The following is a 22090-nucleotide window of genomic DNA, read 5'->3' as shown; positions in this document are numbered from 1 at the left end:
ATTAGTCCACAGTGAGAGTGGAGTCAGGTTAGTCGGGTTGGTTGGGCAGTTAAAAAGGTGCTGCGTAGTATGTGGACCGGTGCCACATGCTGGGCTGATATTCTGCGTGCTATCAAAATTGGCCCAGTTGAGGCGGCTCCACCAACCAGATCCTAGTTGTGCCAGCGCGACTCTCGTTTGCCTTGGCAGCTGTTGCTCTTCCGCTGCCACGGGTGGTGGGTGATCTTCGAGGACGATATTCGCACTATGGGCTTCTAGAGCCTCAGCGACCGCATCAGTGTGACTATCTCTCAAACCTGCCTGATAAGAACGTTGATCTGAGGGTTCTCTTTTATATCTCTGGACCTCCCTTTCTAGATCACGATAATCCTCCCTGATTCGCCTGGAAGGTTCAGGAATTTCCACCAGATAGTGATTTGGGTGCTCTTGCCTAAAACATCCAAGCAGTTACTGCATCATCAACATCTTGTTGGGTCGACGCACCGGCAGGATCTCTGCCTTCTCATGTTAATGGCCCACTGAAGACATGAGGTGACACCCTGCAGCTGTTCTCAGAGCAGCACTTTGGCAGATTTGTAAGTTATCCCATTGCGTATCACTTACGTTAGCAAACCACGCTGGCGCCGCATAGTTTACCACAGACCGGCCTATCGTGTTGTATGTGGTTTCTTTATCCGCACCCCAAGTGCTGCCGGCTAGGGACTTGAGGACCTTGTTTCTGTTTCTCAACTTATCCCTGATAACTGTTGCGTGCTCGGACGACTTATACATGCTATAGAATGTAACCCCCAGGACTTTGGGGTAGTTTGTGGTCGGAACAATTGAACCGTCGACCTGCACATTCAGCGGGAACTTCATTGGCGCCGTCCATGTGGTGAACAGTGTGGCTGTTGATTTAGTGGTGGATATTTTCATATTTCTCGCGTGGAAAAACTCTACAAGATCAATGATATAGGCGTTTAGCCTGTCACAAATGTTGGGATCTGACGCCATGAGTGTACATCCGCTAACGTAATGCCATCGGTAGGGCATGGAATTGCAGAAAGTTAGAGGTTAAACTGCTCCGGAGATATCACTCCTGCTTGGGGAACTCCCAATGCCATCGGGAGGGCATGGAATTGCAGAAAGGTAGAGGTTAAACTGTTCCGGAGATATCACTCATACTTGGGGAACTCCCTACTTCACTCTACGGGGTTTGGACTTCTTGTTCCCAAATTCTACGTATGAATGGCGACCACACAACTATTCGATGACCCAACGTTTCAGACAACGTCTCGGAGGGTAGTATTCTCGATATCCTCGAACAGTCTGGCATGGCCGACCGTATCAAATGCTTTGGACAGATCCAATGCTACTGTCACAGTTCTCTGACATTGTTTGACCTGGTTGAGTCTTCGGCCAATCTATGTGGAAATGGTGTGCAGTGCTGTTGTGGTACTGTGCTTCTTCCGGAAACCGCGTTGATGATCCGCAACTGGATAACACGTTGTGAAGCTGGGGAGGAGTTACGCCTGGATTATCTTTGCTACTGGCAAAGGAAGTGAAATCGGCCTGTATGATTCACCTTTGGGGGTCAAGTTTCAGCAGCGGGACTACTCTGCCCATTTTTCAAGCTTCGGGAACGAATAGGGTGGCCAGCGCTAAGTTGTTGGCCTTACTTACTTACTTAAACTTTAATTTATTAGTAGGAAACAATTGGCGATGTTTACCAAGGGGTAAGGCAGGGAAGAATATATTTTTAGACCTCGCCACAGATCTGTACTATAGTCTTCCCTGCCTTACCCCTTGGTAAACATCGTTTTGTTCGCAAGTGAAGTTGCTCGAGTTTAGGTAGTGCCAAAGAAATTCTCGATCAGAGTGTTTCTTTGGACACTTATCAATTTGAGCGAGCAATTGACACTTGGGTATTAAAAGTTTCTTGTTGAAAAACCAGAAACAAGGGAACTGATGAAGATCTGTGGCGAGATCTGAAACTACAGTCTTCCCTGCCTTACCCCTTGGTAAACATCGCCAATTTTTTCCCACTAATAATTTAAAGTTGTTTTAATAAAATAATAAAACAACGACTATGGGAGTAAGCCTGACTATTTTGAAAAGCAAAATAGAAGTCGCCATCCCAAATAAAAAACGCCAACCCTCCTAAATTAAAAATTTTAGATAAATTAAAAATTGTAATTTAAACTCCAATTCATCATTAGGTGTCATACGTTATGACAACAATCATACGTGCCATGGCTCAATAATAGTTTTGTATTCTCCCAAGTTCTCCATTTTGCAAATCATTTCCAAATAACTCGCATAATTAATTATAATTTTAATGTGTTACTTTCTTTTGTAAATTTCCACAGAACAATTACACAAACCAACCTACCCTTGGAATGGCATTCGAATTATTGTGACAAGTGCCAATCGCATTGTTGTGCTTTAGCCATTGTTCTCCGGGAACGAACATTTATTGTCATTGCCAGATATGAGTGTTTTTTATAGTAAAAGCTCTCATTTGAGCATGTCTGAAGTGTTCGGCAAGTGTTGTTTAATATATTAAAAAAATATAATAATATTTATATTTAATGTCAAAAGGAAAATGTCGAGCTCAACACTCATTTGCAACAATGGCCATTTAATGACATTAACGCAATTAATGTCAGCTATTGTTTTTTTGTTGTATTCCCTTTTTTAACACATACTCAATTTAATTGTATTTGTAAAAGAATGTCACCGCGTAGCTCTTTTACAAACTGTGTGTATTTGTGATATTTTAAAATTTCCAAACAACAACAACAGAAACAGCTGTCATGTATAGGAAATGAAAAGACCAGCAAGTCATCACCACCACACTTGAAATACTTTCAAAAGGAAATTCTATTTATTTCGAAATGAAATTCCTGTTTATGCGTGATTCGTATTTCCGTTTACAATAAATCATCGGTAAGAATGGGATAATTATGTTATTTATTATATTGTAATAATGTAATTAGTTTTTTGTTTTTTTTTTTGAAAATGTCTTAAATTTTAAGTAAGTTTATAATGAAGTGTCATTAAAAGTTTATAATTGCAATAATCATCCTCATCGCATTATTTTTAATCGTATTTACGGTTCTTTGTGTCATTAAATGTAAAACGTGATTTTTTAATGAATTCTGGCGTATACGTGACGACAGCACTTATACGTACTGATGTACTGTTAATTTAGTTACTGGAAAAATTAAAAGTTGTGGTTTCTAATAATTTTCTTTCAGAAATTAAATTGTTGATAAATTAATAGGTTCTCAAAAGAATTTCTCAGATGATAGTCGTGAAGACAATGGCTTTAGTGAAGCAAACAAGTTTTTTTACGTTGTTATTCGATTGCCTGTCAAACCGGCCAAAAAGTAGAATAATACAAAATGAAGATTACACTTATAATGTATCGCTTTTCAAAATTTCCACTGCATCCACCTTTTATGGATGCTGACATATTGAAGACAGACTTTGTGTTTTTTGTATTTGCATTCTGCTTTTTCTAAGAACCATAAATAGGATTAAAGTACTCGCGATTACGCCTAATTTGATATGTATATTGACTATGTAGCCCACACAGCATCACAGTAATCCACTGCCAAAGCCAAAATTTAGTGCGATATTTTTTCGAAAAACCCTATTTTTGGGTACAGTATTTACAACATCCTTTTGATTGTGCTGGGACCCCAAGATATTTTAGTTTTTTGACGGTCCGGATCATATAAATCAACAACTGCAAAAACCGAAAAATGTGCGAAAAATTTTTTTGAACATATCTCGGATTTAATCTCGTTTCCTGTGAATCTTTTCCTTGTCAATGAAGAAACTGACACATCACTCGCGTTTTTTGCGAAAACAGCGGTTTAAAAAAATTTAATGGCATGAGATCTGTATCCGATTTATCCCAAAAATAATTTGTGATGCTACATCCACGATTCTTGATCGATTTTATCGAAATAGGTTTAGATCGATGTATTTTTTCATGGATGAAAGCTAAAAAACGAAAGTTGTGAGGGTCGCCAAAAACGGGCGTTGTGCCAGAAAAAAGTTAAGCCATGCGTGAACGGATACTGCTAGTGGCATCCTTAGGCATTTCTTTCACGAACTAACCTTTAACATTGCATGAATACCTGGCCGGAAAAATGGGTTTTCTCGTTTGATCCAGCACAATTTGACAATCGCTCAAAAAAGGCTCTTGTCGATTGGTGCAAAGAAATTGTGAAAAAATACGATCGCGGTGCTTCAAACGACGTTTATGGGATCGTCAAAGACGGCGAATCTTGGATCTATGCGTATGATCCTCTATTCTCTATTCTACATACGCAACTCTCACCAAGAAATTAAATTTCTTTATTAGAGAATCAGACTGTTCGCTATGTAAATACCGCTTATAAAAATTTCTTATACATATGGGGATTTCTGAGTGAAATCGGACACTTTTTCAAGATGAGAATTTTGATTTCCTTTATTTTTTGCTGTGGCGATGCTGCTGATTAACAAAACATTTTAGTATATTTTCAAATTTTTTTTGACTAACGGTTCCAGAGATATCGCGCCTTGAAAAAGTCAAATTCTGTAAAAACTACATGCAAAGAAATACTCATAACTTCTTTAATATTGGTCCAAATGGGACCATCTTTTTTTGATTTGTTTGTTTTTTTATCAGCTATCGAAAGAAATATTTATAAGAAAAATGTACAGTGGGCTTCAATGCAATTTTCGGGATTTAATATTTAAAATCAATTTTTAAAAATGATTGCACCCTTCGATTTTTTCAAAAAAAAATTATGTTAAACTACGTTCAATTACAAAAATTTTAAGCCCTATGTGGTAATGGGATTCGGACGATTACTATTTTTTCTGAATTTTTTAAAATTTGTCAATACAAATTTTCCTTTATACTTTTGTCCAAAATTTATTATTTTATTAAAAAAATTAAAAGTTTCATTTATAAATATTTCTTTTGATTTTATATTTATGAATTTATCTCAAACATCTTAAAAACTGCGTCATTTTTCGATTTTGAAAATGCATCAGCGAAAATTCCATTAAAGCCTACCGTACATTTTTTTTCTATTTTTTATGATAAATATATAGTATGTAATGATAAATATGTACTCTTAGCTTCAAAAATACAGGAAATACAAATTTTGAATTTTGGTATTAAGGAAAAATTTTATTGACAAATTTTAAAAAATTCAGAAAAAATAGTAATCGTCCGAATCCCATTACCACATAGGGCTTAAAATTTTTGTAATTGAACGTAGTTTAACATAAAATTTTTTTGAAAAAATCGAAGGGTGCAATCATGTTTAAAAATTGATTTTAAATATTAAATCCCGAAAATTGCATTGAAGCCCATTGTGCATATATCTTTTAAATATTTCTTTCGATAGCTGATAAAAAAACAAACAAATCAAAAAAAAGATGGTCCCATTTGGACCAATATTAAAGAAGTTATGAGCATTTATTTGAACATAGTTCTTTAAAAATGCGATAATTTCAATAGGCGATATCTCTGTACCGTTGGTCAAAAAATAATTTTAAAATATACTAAAATTTTCTGTTGGCTAGGAGCATAAATTGAACCAAGAACAATTGAAATCAAAAATTACTTTTCTCCGAACTGTCCGATTTCACTTGGAATTCCCCATATATATATTCCAAGCTCATAAATTATTTCTAAATTTAACTTGTTCACATTTAAAAAGCAAAATTCTATCGATAGCTTAGTAGTTGAAGTTTCAATTACCACTATCCACTCAAACTGTTCTCGTAACTAGATCGTGTGCAAAGTGACCCAAATGCTGCGGATATCCATGTGAAAAATAGCACTTATTACCGTCTTATATCTCTATATGCGATAAAATAGTTTACGATATAATTTCTTCGAGTCCGTTGGAGCATTTTTCAACTGCTTATCACAGCACATTCACATTTAGGCTCTTCGACAATAGCACAACGCTACCATACTTGTTATAATTTAGACTCGTAGAATTTCTCTTGCTTGTCCTCAAATAGCATTTAAATTGAACATGGCATCATCTTAATTTCACTACTTACCTTCCACGCATCTCTTCAGTTGGCCAATCACCGCTACCCCATGGCATTTCAGTGGTGCCCAATATTAAGCCAAATATAAAACCGAATAGGCAGGATATAAACATGCCCAATGCTAGCGATATGAAGCCAACACGCTAGAAATAAAAAACACACAAAAATACGTCATTAAATAATTTCAATAAAAATTAAAAAAAAAAATTAAATCGATATTTTGTTACTGAACCCATATGGGCGTATACGTGTTGACAACAGTTATACGCACTATCCCAGCAGAAAATCAAAATCAAAACTCCTTACTCCAACGCTTCCCCTAGTAATGATTTGGCTGGTAAAAATATAAATAACTATCCCGGTGGAAATTAAAACTGGCTCAATTTGCTAGAATATTTTTTGCTGGGATGGTATCAATCCAATATTCGCTTTATATTTTTTAGATATTTGTAAAACTCACCTTGGAGTCGAGCCATTTTTGGACAGAACTCGAATTCATGTCAATTTTGTTTACAACTCCCCTCCGGTGTCGACATAATAATAGTAATAAAAGGTTTGCAGTAAACATTTTAAAATTAATTTAGTTTAAAAATTATTTTAGAACATGTAGAAAAGAATCATTTGGCTTTGCTCTCAGCCTATGTGAATTGAGAATTTCACCTTTTTCCCCAAAATTATGCATTTAGGGAGTTTTCAGAATTTTGTGGTATTCTAGACGTATGAATTGGTAGACCAAAATATCGAAACGTTTGGATAATAAATTTGATTTGGTTTAAAACCAATTGTGAACTTTTTTGGTACCTGATGGAATGGACCGGCGTAGTACATTTTTGGAAGTGGATCCTATTTTGGCAGTCATTTCTTTCAAAAGCACTGTGCAATACGAAAAATTAACCATAGTCTGGCATCGTAGCGTCATAGAAAACCACAAAAAAAAAACACGTGTATCGGCGTTTTCCTCATCACTTGCACTTTTGCGGTTATGGACCCTAAAAGAATTGTGACCTCTCTGTCAAGGCTTATATAATCCATATCTTCGATTTTTTTCTCGGAGACCAAGTTGTAGCTGTTGTCATAAAGAACATCAATTGTGAACTCATAAAAAACATCAAACTTCATCTTCAAAGACAAAATTGTCGAAGTCAAATTTCTTTTTTATTTTTTTTTTTTGGGTTTCTCGTTAAAAAATCGAGAAAGCAATTAAGTACCACAAGAAATACATTGGGTAACATTTCCGGAACCCCTAAAGTGATTCAAGTGATTCGTAAATTATCGTTCTCATCAGTAATTTTAGTTTGATCAACGGAGTTTTCCTGAGCTTTTGGTTCATTATTTTAGGAAGTGTGGACTTTATCTTTAAACAGCAATTTTGCTACTGATAGATTTAAGTTAATTTAAATGAATTTCTGTCAATTTAGGAATGTGAATTGTAACGTGAATTTTTATTAAGGATTTAGTTTGGAGCTTACTGCAATCATGAAATTATCGCTTATTCTTAATTTACTCTGTCTATTTAGCTAATTGTTTTGAATATTCAGTTATATTTCTACATTGTGACGTCATTCATGGTAACCCCACCTGCTCCCTCGCATTTATTACTTCTGCACCATTAGTTGTTTACATGCATTCATCTAAATCGGTTATTCCCTTCGAGGGTGACATTGCGCACCATTTTAGGGAAAAATTTTTAACTTTTGTGTTTGAAGCAAAGCTTGATGGGATAATTCTTAAATGTCTTAATGGATTCGCGAATAATCGAATTTCTTACATTTTTTTACTTATTTTTTAAAATAACACCGCTTATACTTACAAAATATATAAAAAGCAAGTAAGAACGGCGTTGAGTTCGGGCGGGCCAAACTTGTTATACTCTCCACCACGATTTGTATTGTAGTAAAATGGAACAATTTCCCTTCGTGTATGAAAAAGACAAAATTCCAAATTTCAGCAATTTCGGTAAAAAATGTTGCTAATTTTCACAATAACCACATTCGGGAGGTACCGCTCTATTAAGACACGGACCTGTACCGACAAATTTCTGAGGGAAAGTATTATATCCCCAACGAAGACTAACTACCAAAATTCAGCCATTTCGGCGGATTATTGTGGCCACAACCTTTAAAATACCGAAAATCGGTATCGGTATTCCAGGGGGAAAGTTCTATACCGTCAATGAAGTCTATGCGCCAAATTTCAGCCATTTTGATGGATTATTGTGGACACAACCTTTAAAATACCGAAAATCGGGTGGTTCCGTTCTATGGGGGCTATATGAAGGCGTGGACCTTAACCGACAAATTTCTGGGGGAAAGTTCTATACCCCCAACGAAGACTTAGTACTAAATTTCAGCCATTGTGGTGGATTATAGTGACCACAACCTTCAAACTAACGAAAATCGGGAGGTACCGTTCTATGGGGGCTATATGAAGGCGTGGACCTATACCGAAAAATTTCTGAGGGAAAGTTTTAAACCACCAACGACGTCTGAGCACCAAATTTTAGCCGATTTGGTGGATTATTGGGGCCACAACCTTTAAAATACCGAAAATCGAGAGGTACCGTTCTAGGTGGTCTATGTGAAGACGTGGACCTATACCGGCAAACTTCTGGTGGAAAGTTCTATACCCCCAACCAAGACTAAGTACCAAATTTCAGCCATTTCGGTGGATTATTGTGGCCACAAGCTTCAAAATATTGAAAATTGGGAGGTACCGTTCTGTGGGGGCTATGTGAAGGCATGGACCTATATCAACAAATTTCAGGGGGAAAGTTTTATACACCCAACGATGACAGAAATACCAAATTTCAGCCATTTTGGTGGGATAATGAAACTAAAACCTCAAAAATACCGAAAATCGGGAGGTACCGTTCTATAGGGGTTATACGTGGACCGATATATCCCATTTTCAATACCAACTATCATGGAAGTAATAATAAAAACTTCTGTACCAAATTTTGACGCTCTATCTTAAAAATTGCGAACGGACAGGCGGACATGGTTAGATCGACCTAGAATTTTATGCTGATCAATAATATATCTACTTTATAGGGTCTCCGACGAATATTTCGATGTGTTACAAACGGAATGACAAATTTAATTATACCCTCCATATGGTGGAGGGTATAATTACAACTGCATCCAGACACTGGGGAAATAAAATCAAGCCTAAGTCGTGAAGGTTGCAGCTATAATATTCACATTATTTGCAAAAATACGAAGAAAATATAAGGAAAAATCGTACTATCCTAATTTTATTTTTTATGCTTTTTAAGGAAAAGTTGAAGAAAAAAAATGGGTTTGTAAGGCCACTAATTGGAAATTAACTTAAAGAAACTCGTCTCCTTCCTTTTTTCCCCTATTTTTTATTAAAAACAACCATAGCATCGACTCAAATTATAATCTTAAGAAACCCATCGGTGAATCGGACTAAAACAGTTTATTTTACCAAAATGCCTTTATGAGATCTGGTATAGTTAAACTGCTCGCGAGTAACAATACCCCATACCTCAGTTTCAACATAAGTCAATTTTCTACAAAAAGGCTGATATATGGATGGATAAAGCTAAACGCACTTCAAATTCTCCGAAACGGATTTCTAAAAACATTTGCCTAATTGCTGAGTCTATAATCACCTAAAATATTCTATTCTATATATATTCTTCAACGACAGAAATTAATATCTCTATCTCTACATTTTGATTGCATCTGTAATGCATTTATTGGGGTTCATGTTGTCGTATACGTGTTGCAAATAGTCATACGTACTATGCTATCAAATATAAGTAATTGTCCAAAATTTGGACCAAATCGGTTGATCTGTGTGAGAGTTTCCCGTACGTTTCAGTCACCCAGACAGATAGAAGCACGGTTAGGACTAAATCGACTCCAAATTGTGTGAAGAGGATTTTTGTCGTATCAAAGAGTATACACCCTCTTTGTTAGTCTAAAGGCATACGATTTTCGACAGAATTATTTTCTGCATAACCTCATCAAGGACACATAAGAATATGCCATCCAACCCATTTTAAATTTCAGCATCAATGCATTCATCAATACGTATACCCTGATATGAACTCCAATAATATTGGCGTATACGTGTTGACAGTAGCCATACGTAATATGATGCAAATAGAAGTACTTATTGTCGCTTCTTTCAGTACTACTTTACATAGTCGTTTTTGAAATGCTTACAAATATTATATCCAAATGTAAACAAGTTGTAAAAATATTTCTCTCATATTACTGTATTACTTGTCTATGATAAAAATATCGTTTAAGAAACATGAGTCAATGTCATTCACGAGAAATCATTCCAACACATGTCCGCACAATTAATTGTAGATTATTGGTGTGTAGAAAAGAAATCCCCTAATTTTTTGTTAAATTTCAGCTGAAATGCATTTGTTGGGAACCACATTTGCGTATACGAGTTGACAAGGGCCATACGTACTATGCTATCATAATATGGAAGTAATTGTCGATTTTGTATATACAACGTTTTTCCATTTTGTTCAAATATTATCTAGAAGTGTATACAAGCTTCAAAAACATTTCTCACTTTTTCCGGAAGCAAATATTTTATAGCAATCAAAGATGTTCACAAATATCTTGAACATGATACAAATTTCTTTCAAAAAATCCAACATTAGAGTGCACAATTTATAAATTTATTGACAACATAATATTAAATTTTTAGTTAAATTTGAGCAGTAATGCCTTTTGTGGGGTCTACATTGGCGTATACGTGTTAACAACAGTCATACGTACTACACTCCACGTCAGTAGAATAGAACACATAAATTTAAGTTAATGTTAACTTATTTATCCCGAAGCAAATTAATCGACGTTTTTAATATTGTAGGGATTTAAAATCGATAAATAAATCGATAAATCCATAACAAACACAGAAAAAATATGTTTCTAGCTCTTCGCGAAATGATTTTCTATTAATATTTCAGATAGTATTATAAAAAATAGGCATTTATATTTGGTCATCAGGGGCTCAATTCTGTTTCTATGAAAATGTGAAATGAAAACTTTTATAATGGAGAAAACTGTCAAATGACAAAAAAAAATGGTAAAGGAAATATTTTTCTTTTCAAACTTTCATAGAACAAGAATCCAGCACCTGGATAGAACAGTCATTTTATTTTCGATAATGCGGGGCTATCTTATAATTTTTCAGCAAAGAAAACCTATAAATAACTCCGCGGATACCGAAATAACAGCGTAAAAGGGTTTTATTTCGGTGTCCGTTTTTCATATTTATTTTGAAAATGTTCCATCTTATCAGCATCCGAAGCACTCGGTTGTTATGTGTCATACTCTATCTTATTGTGAAGAAATATGACATGATATGTTTCAATTATCTGACAGTTTATGACCTATTACGCTGTCATTTCGATGTCCGCGGAATTATTTATAGGTTTTCTTTGGTGAAAAATTATTAGGAAGTCCTGCTTTATCGAATGAAAGGAACATACATATTTCTGTGTTTGATATGGAACATTATCGGCTTTATATCCCTAAAAGATTAAAAACGTAGATTCATTCACCTTGGAATAAATAAGCTAACATTAACAATAAATTAGGTGTTCTATTCTACTGACGTGGAGTGTATGTTATCAAATCAATATTAATGATAGTTTTTCTAAGTATTGCTTCAAAAGTATTTTTTATTTTTAAAAATATTTCCATCTGTATACTCGTTTATTCGATTCGACTGAAGACATGTCATCTCAAAGATAAGCTAAAGCAACAGTAAACAAAGATATAACGCTAAATCCTGATGGCTTACAGGGTCTCAAGCAAAAACTTCATCACGACATAACGCGGATGTTCGACTCACGGGGATCTGTCCTTCGGGGTTCCTAATATACTCACCAAGGCCTTTCTTCCCCACCCGGAATTTTCTGTACTCCAGACTTTCACCTCCATTTTGTTGCACAGTGTATTTGTCTGCAAAATTATTTATACAATATTGGAATAAACTAAAATTACCCAAAAAAGTTGTAATCTACAGGAATGCATAAATATTTCAATCCAATTCAAATTTAATTTATATAACAAATTGGCCATACCCTTGTCATCAATAGTCATACGTACATCAAATCAATACTAACGATAGTATTTGAAGGTATCTGTTTAATATAAAAAATATTTTCCCAGAATTCAAACATCCTAAAAATGTCTAGGCAAATATATTGAGCTCAATGTTCGTTTATATTTTATGCATGATAAAATCATTTTTAAACAAAATTCTGAATTTTCAATATGCGTGCACTTCAAAATAAAATCTCAACACTCTTCTGTATCGCTAAATGCCACTTGTCTGTTTAATAACTCATACATAATTAAAATGTATAAAATTCTTCAGAAATATGTACATAGAGACTAAACTTTCACATGAATGTGTGTTTTCTCTAATTTTTTAATTGAAATTTAATATCAATGCAAATCTTAAAATTTGTTTGCAGCAGAAATTCATAAATGAGTCGACGACATATTAAAGTGTGTGTGTTCCATGAGGTTTTAGTGAAATTTCAATATCAATGTAAAGTTTCAAGTTGGTAAGAGTAATGGATGCGCATTGGCGTATACGTGTTGACAATGGGTAAACGCAATATGTTACCAAATCAATATTAATTGATTTTTAATTTTTTAATTTTATACACAAATTTACTTGGAAATTATTTCTCAGAATATTCATTGATGTAATACCAATAAATCTCCCATATTATATCTTTTATAAATAACTATTTAACTAAAGTTCCATAAACTCCGTTAATTCCAATTAAGTGCAAATTAAAATTAATTTTTTTTATGACGAAACAGTTCCATTATAAAATATTGAATTATTCATAAATTTATTGACAACAAAATTTTCAATTTTCATATTTAATTAACTTTCCGCAGCAATTCTTTTGTGGGGTCCACATTGGCGTATGCGTGTTGACAAAAGCCATAGGTACTATGTTATCAGATCAATATTAATGGTAGTTTTTCTATGAATAGCTACAAAAGTATTTATTTTTAAAACATTGAAAATATTTTCTCAGAATTCAAGCGAGCTAGATGTGCCCGGGAATGTATTTCCAGCTCTTATATTGTATGCAACAACATTGTGAATTCCCAATTAGGTATGCACGTCGAAATACAATATCTAAACACACCTACACATCACTAAATGTCACATGTCTGCTTAATCAAATATAAATTATTAAAATGCACAAAAATTCCCCCAAAATATTATGTTTCTCCAGAATTTCATAAATTTATTTTCCACAGAAAAAAATGTGTGTTCTGTCTCATGTTTAATTAAAATTCGCTATCTTTGAAAACCTTAAAATTTGTTTGCAATGCGCATACAGACAAGAATTTCATAAATTTATCGACGTAATGTCAAGATGTGTTTTCATTCAGTTGCAGTAAAATTTCAATATCAATGTAAGCTTTCAAATTTGTGGGGGCAATGAATCCACATTGGCTTATAAATCCATAATAATTGTAGGGTTTTTTTTTTTAATTTATACCGAAATTTCCTCTGAAAACAATTTTCAGTTGTCATTGATGTAATACCAAATAATCTCTAAAATTTTATATATAAAAAAATCTTTAACCAGAATTCAATCAATTTCATGCACTAACATTAGGTTCACATATAAAATCTTCATATTCATGCTATTCACTAAATGCTAGTCGGCTAAACATTATTGAAAATAAAAATAAATCACCAATGAAATATTTTCTCGAGAAATTCATAAATTTTGTTGAAAACATTTTTCAACACAATTTCAACAATACAATTGTTGGGGTTCCCCACTGGTGTATACGTGTTGACAATAGCGACACGTACTATGTTATCGAATCAATATTAATAGTAGCTTTTCTAAGTATTGCTACAAAAACGGTGATTCTCAAGAAATTGATTATTTTACCCTCGACATCATGACATTGTGTTTTCATCTCACTTTTTATTAAAACTCAATATCAGTGCAAAATTTAAAGTTGTATTCATATTAGCGTGTGGTTGTTTCCACTTCAGTAAAATTTCAATAACAATGTAAATTTTCTAAGTTGCAGTGGCAATGAATCCACATTGGCGTATAAGTGTTGACAGTACTTAAACGCACTATGATATCAGATCTTAATTTCTTGCAGTATTTTTGTTTAAACCATGTTTATATTATAGCCTTTTGCAGGGTTAACCTTCTTAATGTGGATTTATTTGACTTATAAGCAAAGAAATTTGAAACCTAGAGCGTTTGTTAAATCCGGTTATATATTTAAGCGTACTGTAACGCAAACTTCCTAGGAATATACACAATAAATAAAAATATTGTTATAAAAATACTTTCATAATTAAAATCCCAATAATATTGCACTTCACTAAATGCCACTGATTATACATACATTATTAGAATGGCGAAAAATTTCCATATAAAATATTGTTTTCTTCAGAAATGCATTAATTAAGTGACAACATATTTTCAGTTCTCTGTAAAATTTCCGCAGCAATGCATTTGTTGTGGTCCACATTGGCGTATATTTACGTGTTGACAATAGCCACACATTCTATGTTATGAAATCAATATCAATGGTACGTTTTCAAAGTATTATTATAAAAATATTATTTTAATGTTAAAAATATTTTTCTCGAATTCAAGAGAGCTAGATGTGACTAATTAAATATTCGCATATACCACAATTTTTCAAACACAATTCTCAACTTTCAATTACACTATGCAACACTGAAAATGCAAACAACTTCTAGTATGGATTTTTTTAAAGTACATATTTAGACTACAAAAACCCTAGTTGGGTTTTGTCCTGTCAGATACAGTTCGGATTTTATGGCCTCATCTAAACCGGGCTAAATGTACACTTTTTTGCATTTATCAGGCCTTTAACTTAGAAACGAATAGGAATTTGGCCTTGCTGTCTTTAGCAATATTGTAGCCCTAAACTAGTAGAACTTATCTTTTAAAGAAATCACATAAGAAAAACTCCATCTAGGGCATCAAAATCTATAAAATATAGAAAATTTTACATAATTGCTGAAATTCTGGTCAGTATCGGCTAAACTATTGGGAGTTGAACCAAGTAACCTTTTGCAAAAATCTTCCAAATAAAGTTCTCAACAATTCTTTAGAACATTTTGAAACTCTATAATGCTTATTTCATGTTGTTTCAGCGGTATTTTGCATCATATCTTTTACAACACGTATTTCAAACACAGTTCACACCAACAGTTTATTCTCGCATTTCGGATTTCACTACATTATTGACACTTGTATTAAATCGTCGTTGAAAAATGTATTGAAAACAACGGCATAGAGGCATTTTACAACAATGACATGTTCTGAAGAGTTGTGTATTACATTCCAGGGAATATTTTTCTAAAAGAAAATATTCAGAGAAAATTAACGATTTTGGAGATACGGTGCGAATTGTATACAAATTGTGGTATTTTTGCATATATTTTGAAATTTGAGGCAATAAATGTAGTTTTTCGAGTTCATTATTTCTCCAAATATTATACTCTTGCCTTTATCTACAAATTTGCTTCAGAGGTCAGAAGAAAATTCGCATTGGTTTCAGAGATATAGCCTCGAATTTCTTTAAAAACTCAATATTTAACCATGTTTAGATGGGGCCATAAAATCCGAGCTGGATCTGACACAACAAAACCCAACAAGGGTTTCTTGTCGTTTGGGTCTGTACTTTCAAAAATCCTCAGTTCGAATTATTTGCACAAGATCACCTTAAAAATGTTGCACAGTGTTATGTGTGCATTTCAAAATAAAATTCTCAACACTCATACATTTTCACGGTGCGCCTTAACTAATTTTAAATGGAAGGTGCTTACACCTGGGAAGTTTTTGTAGATTCTGAAACTACAATGCTCATAGATGAGAAATATCAAGAAAAAAAAATCGGCGGAGGGATTTTCAAATAAATCGCGATTAGGTTTTCACGACTTTGCTTGGAAACCGCGAGTCCTATGTAAATTGGTCTAAAGAAAATCTTGTAGCTGTGAAAATGCTCCACAAGATTGACCTTTATGATACTTTCGTAGGTTTTACCGTTTTTGAGATATAGAAGTTCAAATTGAGACAAAGCACTGACTGTGTCGCCTCCTTATAAAAATAGGTAGGAATTATTCTTCTATTCTAGTAAAATTTCACGCAAAAAATCAAATTTTTTATTATACTCACTTCTTGAATACACGCTAACATCTAACGGAAGATCAAGTTCAAATAGATTTTAGTTTCCTTAAAATGGGGTATAATCTTGAAATAAAACTCTATCGGGTAATGTTCATTTTGAAATGCATGTGAATCGCGAAATCCTCAAACTTCTTAGCCTATCAATGAAAGAGAACAGTTAGTTTTTCAAAAATATTTTTATTTTTCAATATAATCTCCTGAAACTTCAATACACTTAGTCCAACGCTTTTCTAGCAATTCTATCCCTTGATTAAAATAGTTTTCCTCAAGGTCTTCAAAATAGTAGTTTACGACTGTAATTGCATCTTCATTTGATGTAAAAAGCTTGCCAGCAAGGAACTTTTTTAGATTTGGGAACATGTAAAAGTCACTGGGAGCTAAATTAGGAGAATAAGGTGGGTGGTCAAGAAACTCGTACTTTAATTCGTTGATTTTAGCCACTGTTAAAACACTCTTGTGCGCTGGTGCGTTGTCTTGATGAAAAATTATTTTTTTGTGCTGTAAGCCAGGACGTTTTTCTCGAATTTGTACATTTATTTGATCCAAAAGGTTGCAATAGTACTCTGAATTTATTGTTTTACCCTTTTGCAGATAGTCAATCAATAAACTACCTTTGAAGTCCCAAAACACCGTTGCCATAACCTTACCAGCCGATTGAATTGTTTTTGCCTTCTTTGGGGCACTTCCTCCAGCTTCAGTCCATTGTTTGGATTGTTCTTTTGTCTCTGGATAGTGGTGGATCTATGTCTCATCAACAGTTATGAAACGACGCTTAAAATCCATTTTATTTCGCTTAAAACGATCCAAACAAGCACCCATCTTGCAGAAAGCTTTTTCATCTGTAGTTCTTCATGCAAAATTAAATGGACTCGATCATTTGAGATGCCCATGATATTAGCAATTTCACGCACTTTTATTCGTCGATCATTTAATACCATATCATGCACTTTGGCTACAATTTCTGTTGTTGTTGCTGTTTTTGGACGTCCACTACGTGGTTCATCTTCAATGCTTGTACGACCACGTTTAAATTCAGCAAACCCAATTTTTTACTGTTGCATATGAAGGAGCACTTTCACCTAACACATTCACCATATCATTATGAATTTCTTGTCCCGATAAACCGTTTTTATTTAAATATTTAATGACAGCACGCATTTCTAATTTTTCCATTGTAAAAAAATTGCGGATGCGTCTTTTTTGAACACCTGTTTCTATTTGAAGGAGTTGCCAGATCGAAACAAAATTTAACATGTGTTCATAACAGAGATGGAAGTTTCCAAAACACTTAATTTTTTCTGTTTATACCGCGCTTTTTGTGCTAGGCTAAGAAGTTTCCGAACTGCCCTCGTAAGAACGGCGTTAAGTTCGGTCGGGCCGAACTTGTTATACCCTCCACCACAAGTTGTATTGAAGTAAAATGTAATAATTAGTTTCCTTTCGTGTATTATAAATTTTCCAAATGAACAAATATTCCTCCAAAAATTAAGGTTCCTCTAGAAATGTATAAAGTTATTCTCGACATAGATGAATACGTATTTTCTCTGAGTTTTAATTAAAATTCAATTACTATTAAAGCAAATCATAAAACTTGCTGACAATGCACATACACACAAGAATTTAATAAATCTATCGACGACTATGTTTTTGCATTTAGTTACAGTGAAATTCCAATATCAATGTAAACTTTCAAAATCTATAGGGGGATGAATCCACATTGACGTATACGTGTCGACTATACTTAAACGCAGTGTGCTATCCAAATGCATTATTACTCGTAGTGGTTTTTTATTTTATACACAAATTTCATCCAAAAAATATCGCACTGGTTATTGAAGTAATACCAGATAATCTCCATTATCTGACCGAAATTCTATCAATTTCAATCACTTCAATTAATTTCAAAATTAAAATCCCAATCCTCCACTGCACTTCACTAAATGCTACTTGTCGTCAACAATTCCCCTACAAATATTGATTTCTCCAGAAATTCATAAATTTGTCGATATCAAATAATGGTGTGTATGTGTTTTCTTTTACATTTAGATGAAATTCAATATCAGTGTAAACCCTACAATTTGGGTGGGTGCAATGCATCATTTTTTTCTGTGTTATAGTCACTTACTTTAGTTATCGTCGTCATAAATAGTAAATTGTCTGCCTGACACACTTTAAGGGTTGTTCACTTTTTTGCATTAAAGGAATGTCTATAGATGTAGGCGTAAAAAAGCATTGCCAAATATTGGGAATTGTTTAGGGATTTTTCATTTTTTTAAAATGGGAGAGACATATTCATGTAGGTGAAATATAGTTAATAAACGTTCGAAAAAACGTATTCACAATAACAGCTTCTGAGAATAAAATTTTATTTTATGTTTGCCTATTATATATGGGGATTTCTGAGTGAAATCGGACACTTTTTCAAGATGAGGTTTTTGATTTCCTTTATTTTTTGCTGTGGTGATGCTGCTCATTAGCAAAACATTTTAGTATATTTTCAGATTTATTTTTTTGACTAACGGTTCCAGAGATATCGCGCCTTGAAAAAGTCAAATTTTGTAAAAACTTCAATTTCAAACATTTTAAGTCCTATGTGGTAATGGGGTTCGGACGATTACTATTTTTTCTGAATTATTTAAAATTTGTCAATACAATTTTTCCTTAATACCTTTGTCCAAAATAAATAATTCAGAAAAAATAGTAATCGTCCAAACCCCATTACCACATAGGACTTAAAATTTTTGAAATTGAGCGTAGTTTAATCCAGAAAAATTTAAATAAAATCGAAGGGGTGGAACATCTTTAAAAATTGATTATAAATATTAAATCGCGAAAAAAGCATCCAAGCCCACTGTGCAAATTTTTTTGCTATTTTTTATTTAATAGCTGATAAAACAACAAAACACACAAAAAAGATTTTTTCAAATTGGACCAATATTAAAGAAGTTATGAGTATTTCTTTGCATGTAGTTTTTACAGAATTTGACTTTTTCAAGGCTCGATATCTCTGGAATCGTTAGTCAAAAAATAAATCCGAAAATATACTAAAATGTTTTGCTAATGAGCAGCATCACCACAGCAAACAATAAAGGAAATCAAAAACCTCATCTTTAAAAAGTGTCCGATTTCACTCAGAAATCCCCATATATATTTTAATATTTCGTTTTTCAATTAAAGTGTTGAATATGTAGGTCTCCAGAAATAACCGACCCACCTTATTTCACACTGGTTGTGTATATTACATTTCATTTGAGGTTTATTTTTAGGCTCTCGCTTTCAAGAATATCAAATAAATCTTGAAATTCACAATTCGTTGACTTCAATGTGACTAAACAGCAAAATGATGAGTGTGGTGGATTTTTTCGTACCCTAAAGAACTTACTTCAAACTTCAAAATAAGTATTTTTAGATTTTTTTTAGGATAGTATTACTAGCATTCGTGGAACTTAACATTTGCCTATTATAGCCTCAAAAATAAAGCATTTAAAATTCTCTATAAAGTAAATACTTTAAAAAGATACTCTTTTGTTAAAAAAAATTCTTATTTTATTTTAATAAGACCTTATAGATAAGTTCGACTACATTTATAAATTTCTGTAGTAAACAATATTTTATTGGTTTTTTATTACTCATTAATATGGAATAATGCAGTCTGATATTTTAATAATGTGTAAGCAATTAAACAGATAAGTGACATTTAGTGATGTGTTTGAGAGTTGAGATTTTATTTTGAAGTGAATACATAATTGAATTTTGTTAAAAGAAAGTACATATGTTATCATTCATTAAATATAGACGAGCATTCAGCTGGAAATATTTACTTCGATACATCTAACTGGCTTAAGTTTCGAGAAAATATTTTCAAAAACAAAAAGTTACTTTTGTAGCAATACTTAGAAAAAACTAGCATTAATGTTGATTTCATAACATGGTACGTATGATTATTGTCAACACGTATACGCTAATGTGGAACCAACAAATGCATTGAAGCGGAAATTTAACTGTAAATTTTAAATTATGTTGTCAATAACTATAAGAATTTCTGAAGAAAACATTCCAATTATCCAAATTGTAGATATCCAGAGAAATGTTGGAATGTTTTGAAGTGAAAGAAACTGATTGCATTTTCAAATACGAAATTTTGATCATGGTCAAAATATTGGTGAATATCTGGGGCTCAATTCTGTTTCTATTAAAATGTGACATGAAAAATTTTATAAAGGCAATAAATGTCAGATGAAAAAAATTATAAAGGAAATATGTTTCATTTCAAATTGTCATAGAACAGGAATCCAGCCCCTGGTATTGTTCGAAAATATTTGTATCCGTAGGAGTTGAAAAATATCTTTAAAGTTTGTGAATAACGTTGGTTTTTAAAGTATAACATTAAAAAAATCAACAATTACTTCTATTTAATACCAAAATACGTATAGATATTGTCAACACGTATACGCCAATGTGGTTCCCAACAAATGTATTGTTGTTGGAATGTAACAGAATTTCTGCAGAGAATAATACTTTTAGACAATTTTTCTACATTCAAATAATCACAATGAATTTGTTGTGAATGTTCTATGTCCTTCTAATCGTCCGGACCCCATACTTATCTCTTAGCTTTGTAATCTTTGAAATTAAATATGCAACTCCTCTCTGAAACATTTTGAAGAACAAAATTAATATATCAACGTAAGTAGTGTAGGGTGCTTACTAAATAATCAACACAATGATGTGTAATTATGTATGTCTACCCAGCCGCCCACCATAACCACATTTAAGTATTTGGTTGTAAATTTAATTGAAGCATCATTACGAAAGAAATTGCAACATGAATCAGTTTGTTCACTTGAGCGAGTGTGTGTGCGATGTTCTCATAAAATTTATTTTCGTTTTTATCGCAACTTTATATAAGCAGAATCGCTTTTTTTTAACACGACTACACATCAAAAGAGGGTTTGAAACTCGTCGTATGTTATCAAATCAATATTAGTGGTAGTTTTTGTAGATATTACTACAAATTTATTTATTTTTAAAATTTGAAAATATTTTCTCTAAATTGAAGCGAGCTAATTGTGTCTGTGTAGATATTTTCAGGTGGCTACTCTTTTATATTTTATACAAGATAGCTTCCTTCGTTTCAACAAAACTTTGAATTTTCAATTATGTATGCACTTTAAAATAAAAATCTCAACACTTTATACATCAATTAATGTCACTTGTCTGCTCAATTACTTATAAATTATTCAAATGTACAAAAATTCTCCCAAAATATAATGTTTCTCCAGAAGTTGTTCATAAATTCATTTTCCACATAAATTAATGTGCGTTTCCCTGAGTTTTTAACTAAAATTCAATATCAATGCAAACCTTAAAATTTTTAGCAACATACATTAATTTATCGACGGCATATTAGAGTGTGGTTGTCTCCATTCCATTTCAGTAAAATTTCAATATTAATGTAAACAATCAAATTTGTAGGTGTGTGAATCCACATTGGCGTATACGTGTTGACAATACATAAACGCTCTATGGTATCAAATCAATATGCTTTATAGCGTGTAAAACAACTTCCTAAGAATTCTTCACTTTGCATTGATTGGTTTTAGCATTGATTGGAACTGCAAGAATCTGCTACTTATTATTAATTTTTCGATATTATAAAGGAACAATTGTTATCGTAGTAGAAATTATTAGATTCTTGCGGGTTCTAGAACAGAGTAGATGTAGTACCAAATAATCTATAATATGTTGTCTATAACAAATATCATTAACCAAAATTGCATCTTTTTCATTATTTTCAATTGTGTT

At 32.9% G+C, this 22090-nt stretch overlaps 2 protein-coding genes across 3 annotated transcripts in view; one reads left to right on the top strand and one right to left on the bottom strand.

Moving 5' to 3' along the window:
* Window positions 1–22090, top strand: part of LOC141394063 (uncharacterized) — a 917654-nt gene that overhangs the window by 490251 nt on the left and 405313 nt on the right. The window lies entirely within an intron of this gene.
* LOC141394066 (uncharacterized) overlaps window positions 1–22090 on the bottom strand; it is a 190603-nt gene that overhangs the window by 95295 nt on the left and 73218 nt on the right. For both annotated transcript variants that reach the window (XM_073967901.1, XM_073967902.1), the window contains exon 8: window positions 6064–6197. In XM_073967901.1, coding sequence (XP_073824002.1) covers window positions 6064–6197 — 134 coding nt within the window. The remainder of the gene's footprint in view (window positions 1–6063; window positions 6198–22090) is intronic.

Source organism: Musca autumnalis, unplaced genomic scaffold, assembly GCF_047663935.1.
Source record: "Musca autumnalis isolate F117 unplaced genomic scaffold, ASM4766393v1 scaffold_2, whole genome shotgun sequence".
Classification (NCBI taxonomy): domain Eukaryota; kingdom Metazoa; phylum Arthropoda; class Insecta; order Diptera; family Muscidae; genus Musca; species Musca autumnalis.
The sequence above is the reverse complement of the archived record's forward strand: the minus strand, read 5'-3'. Positions and strand labels throughout refer to the sequence as shown.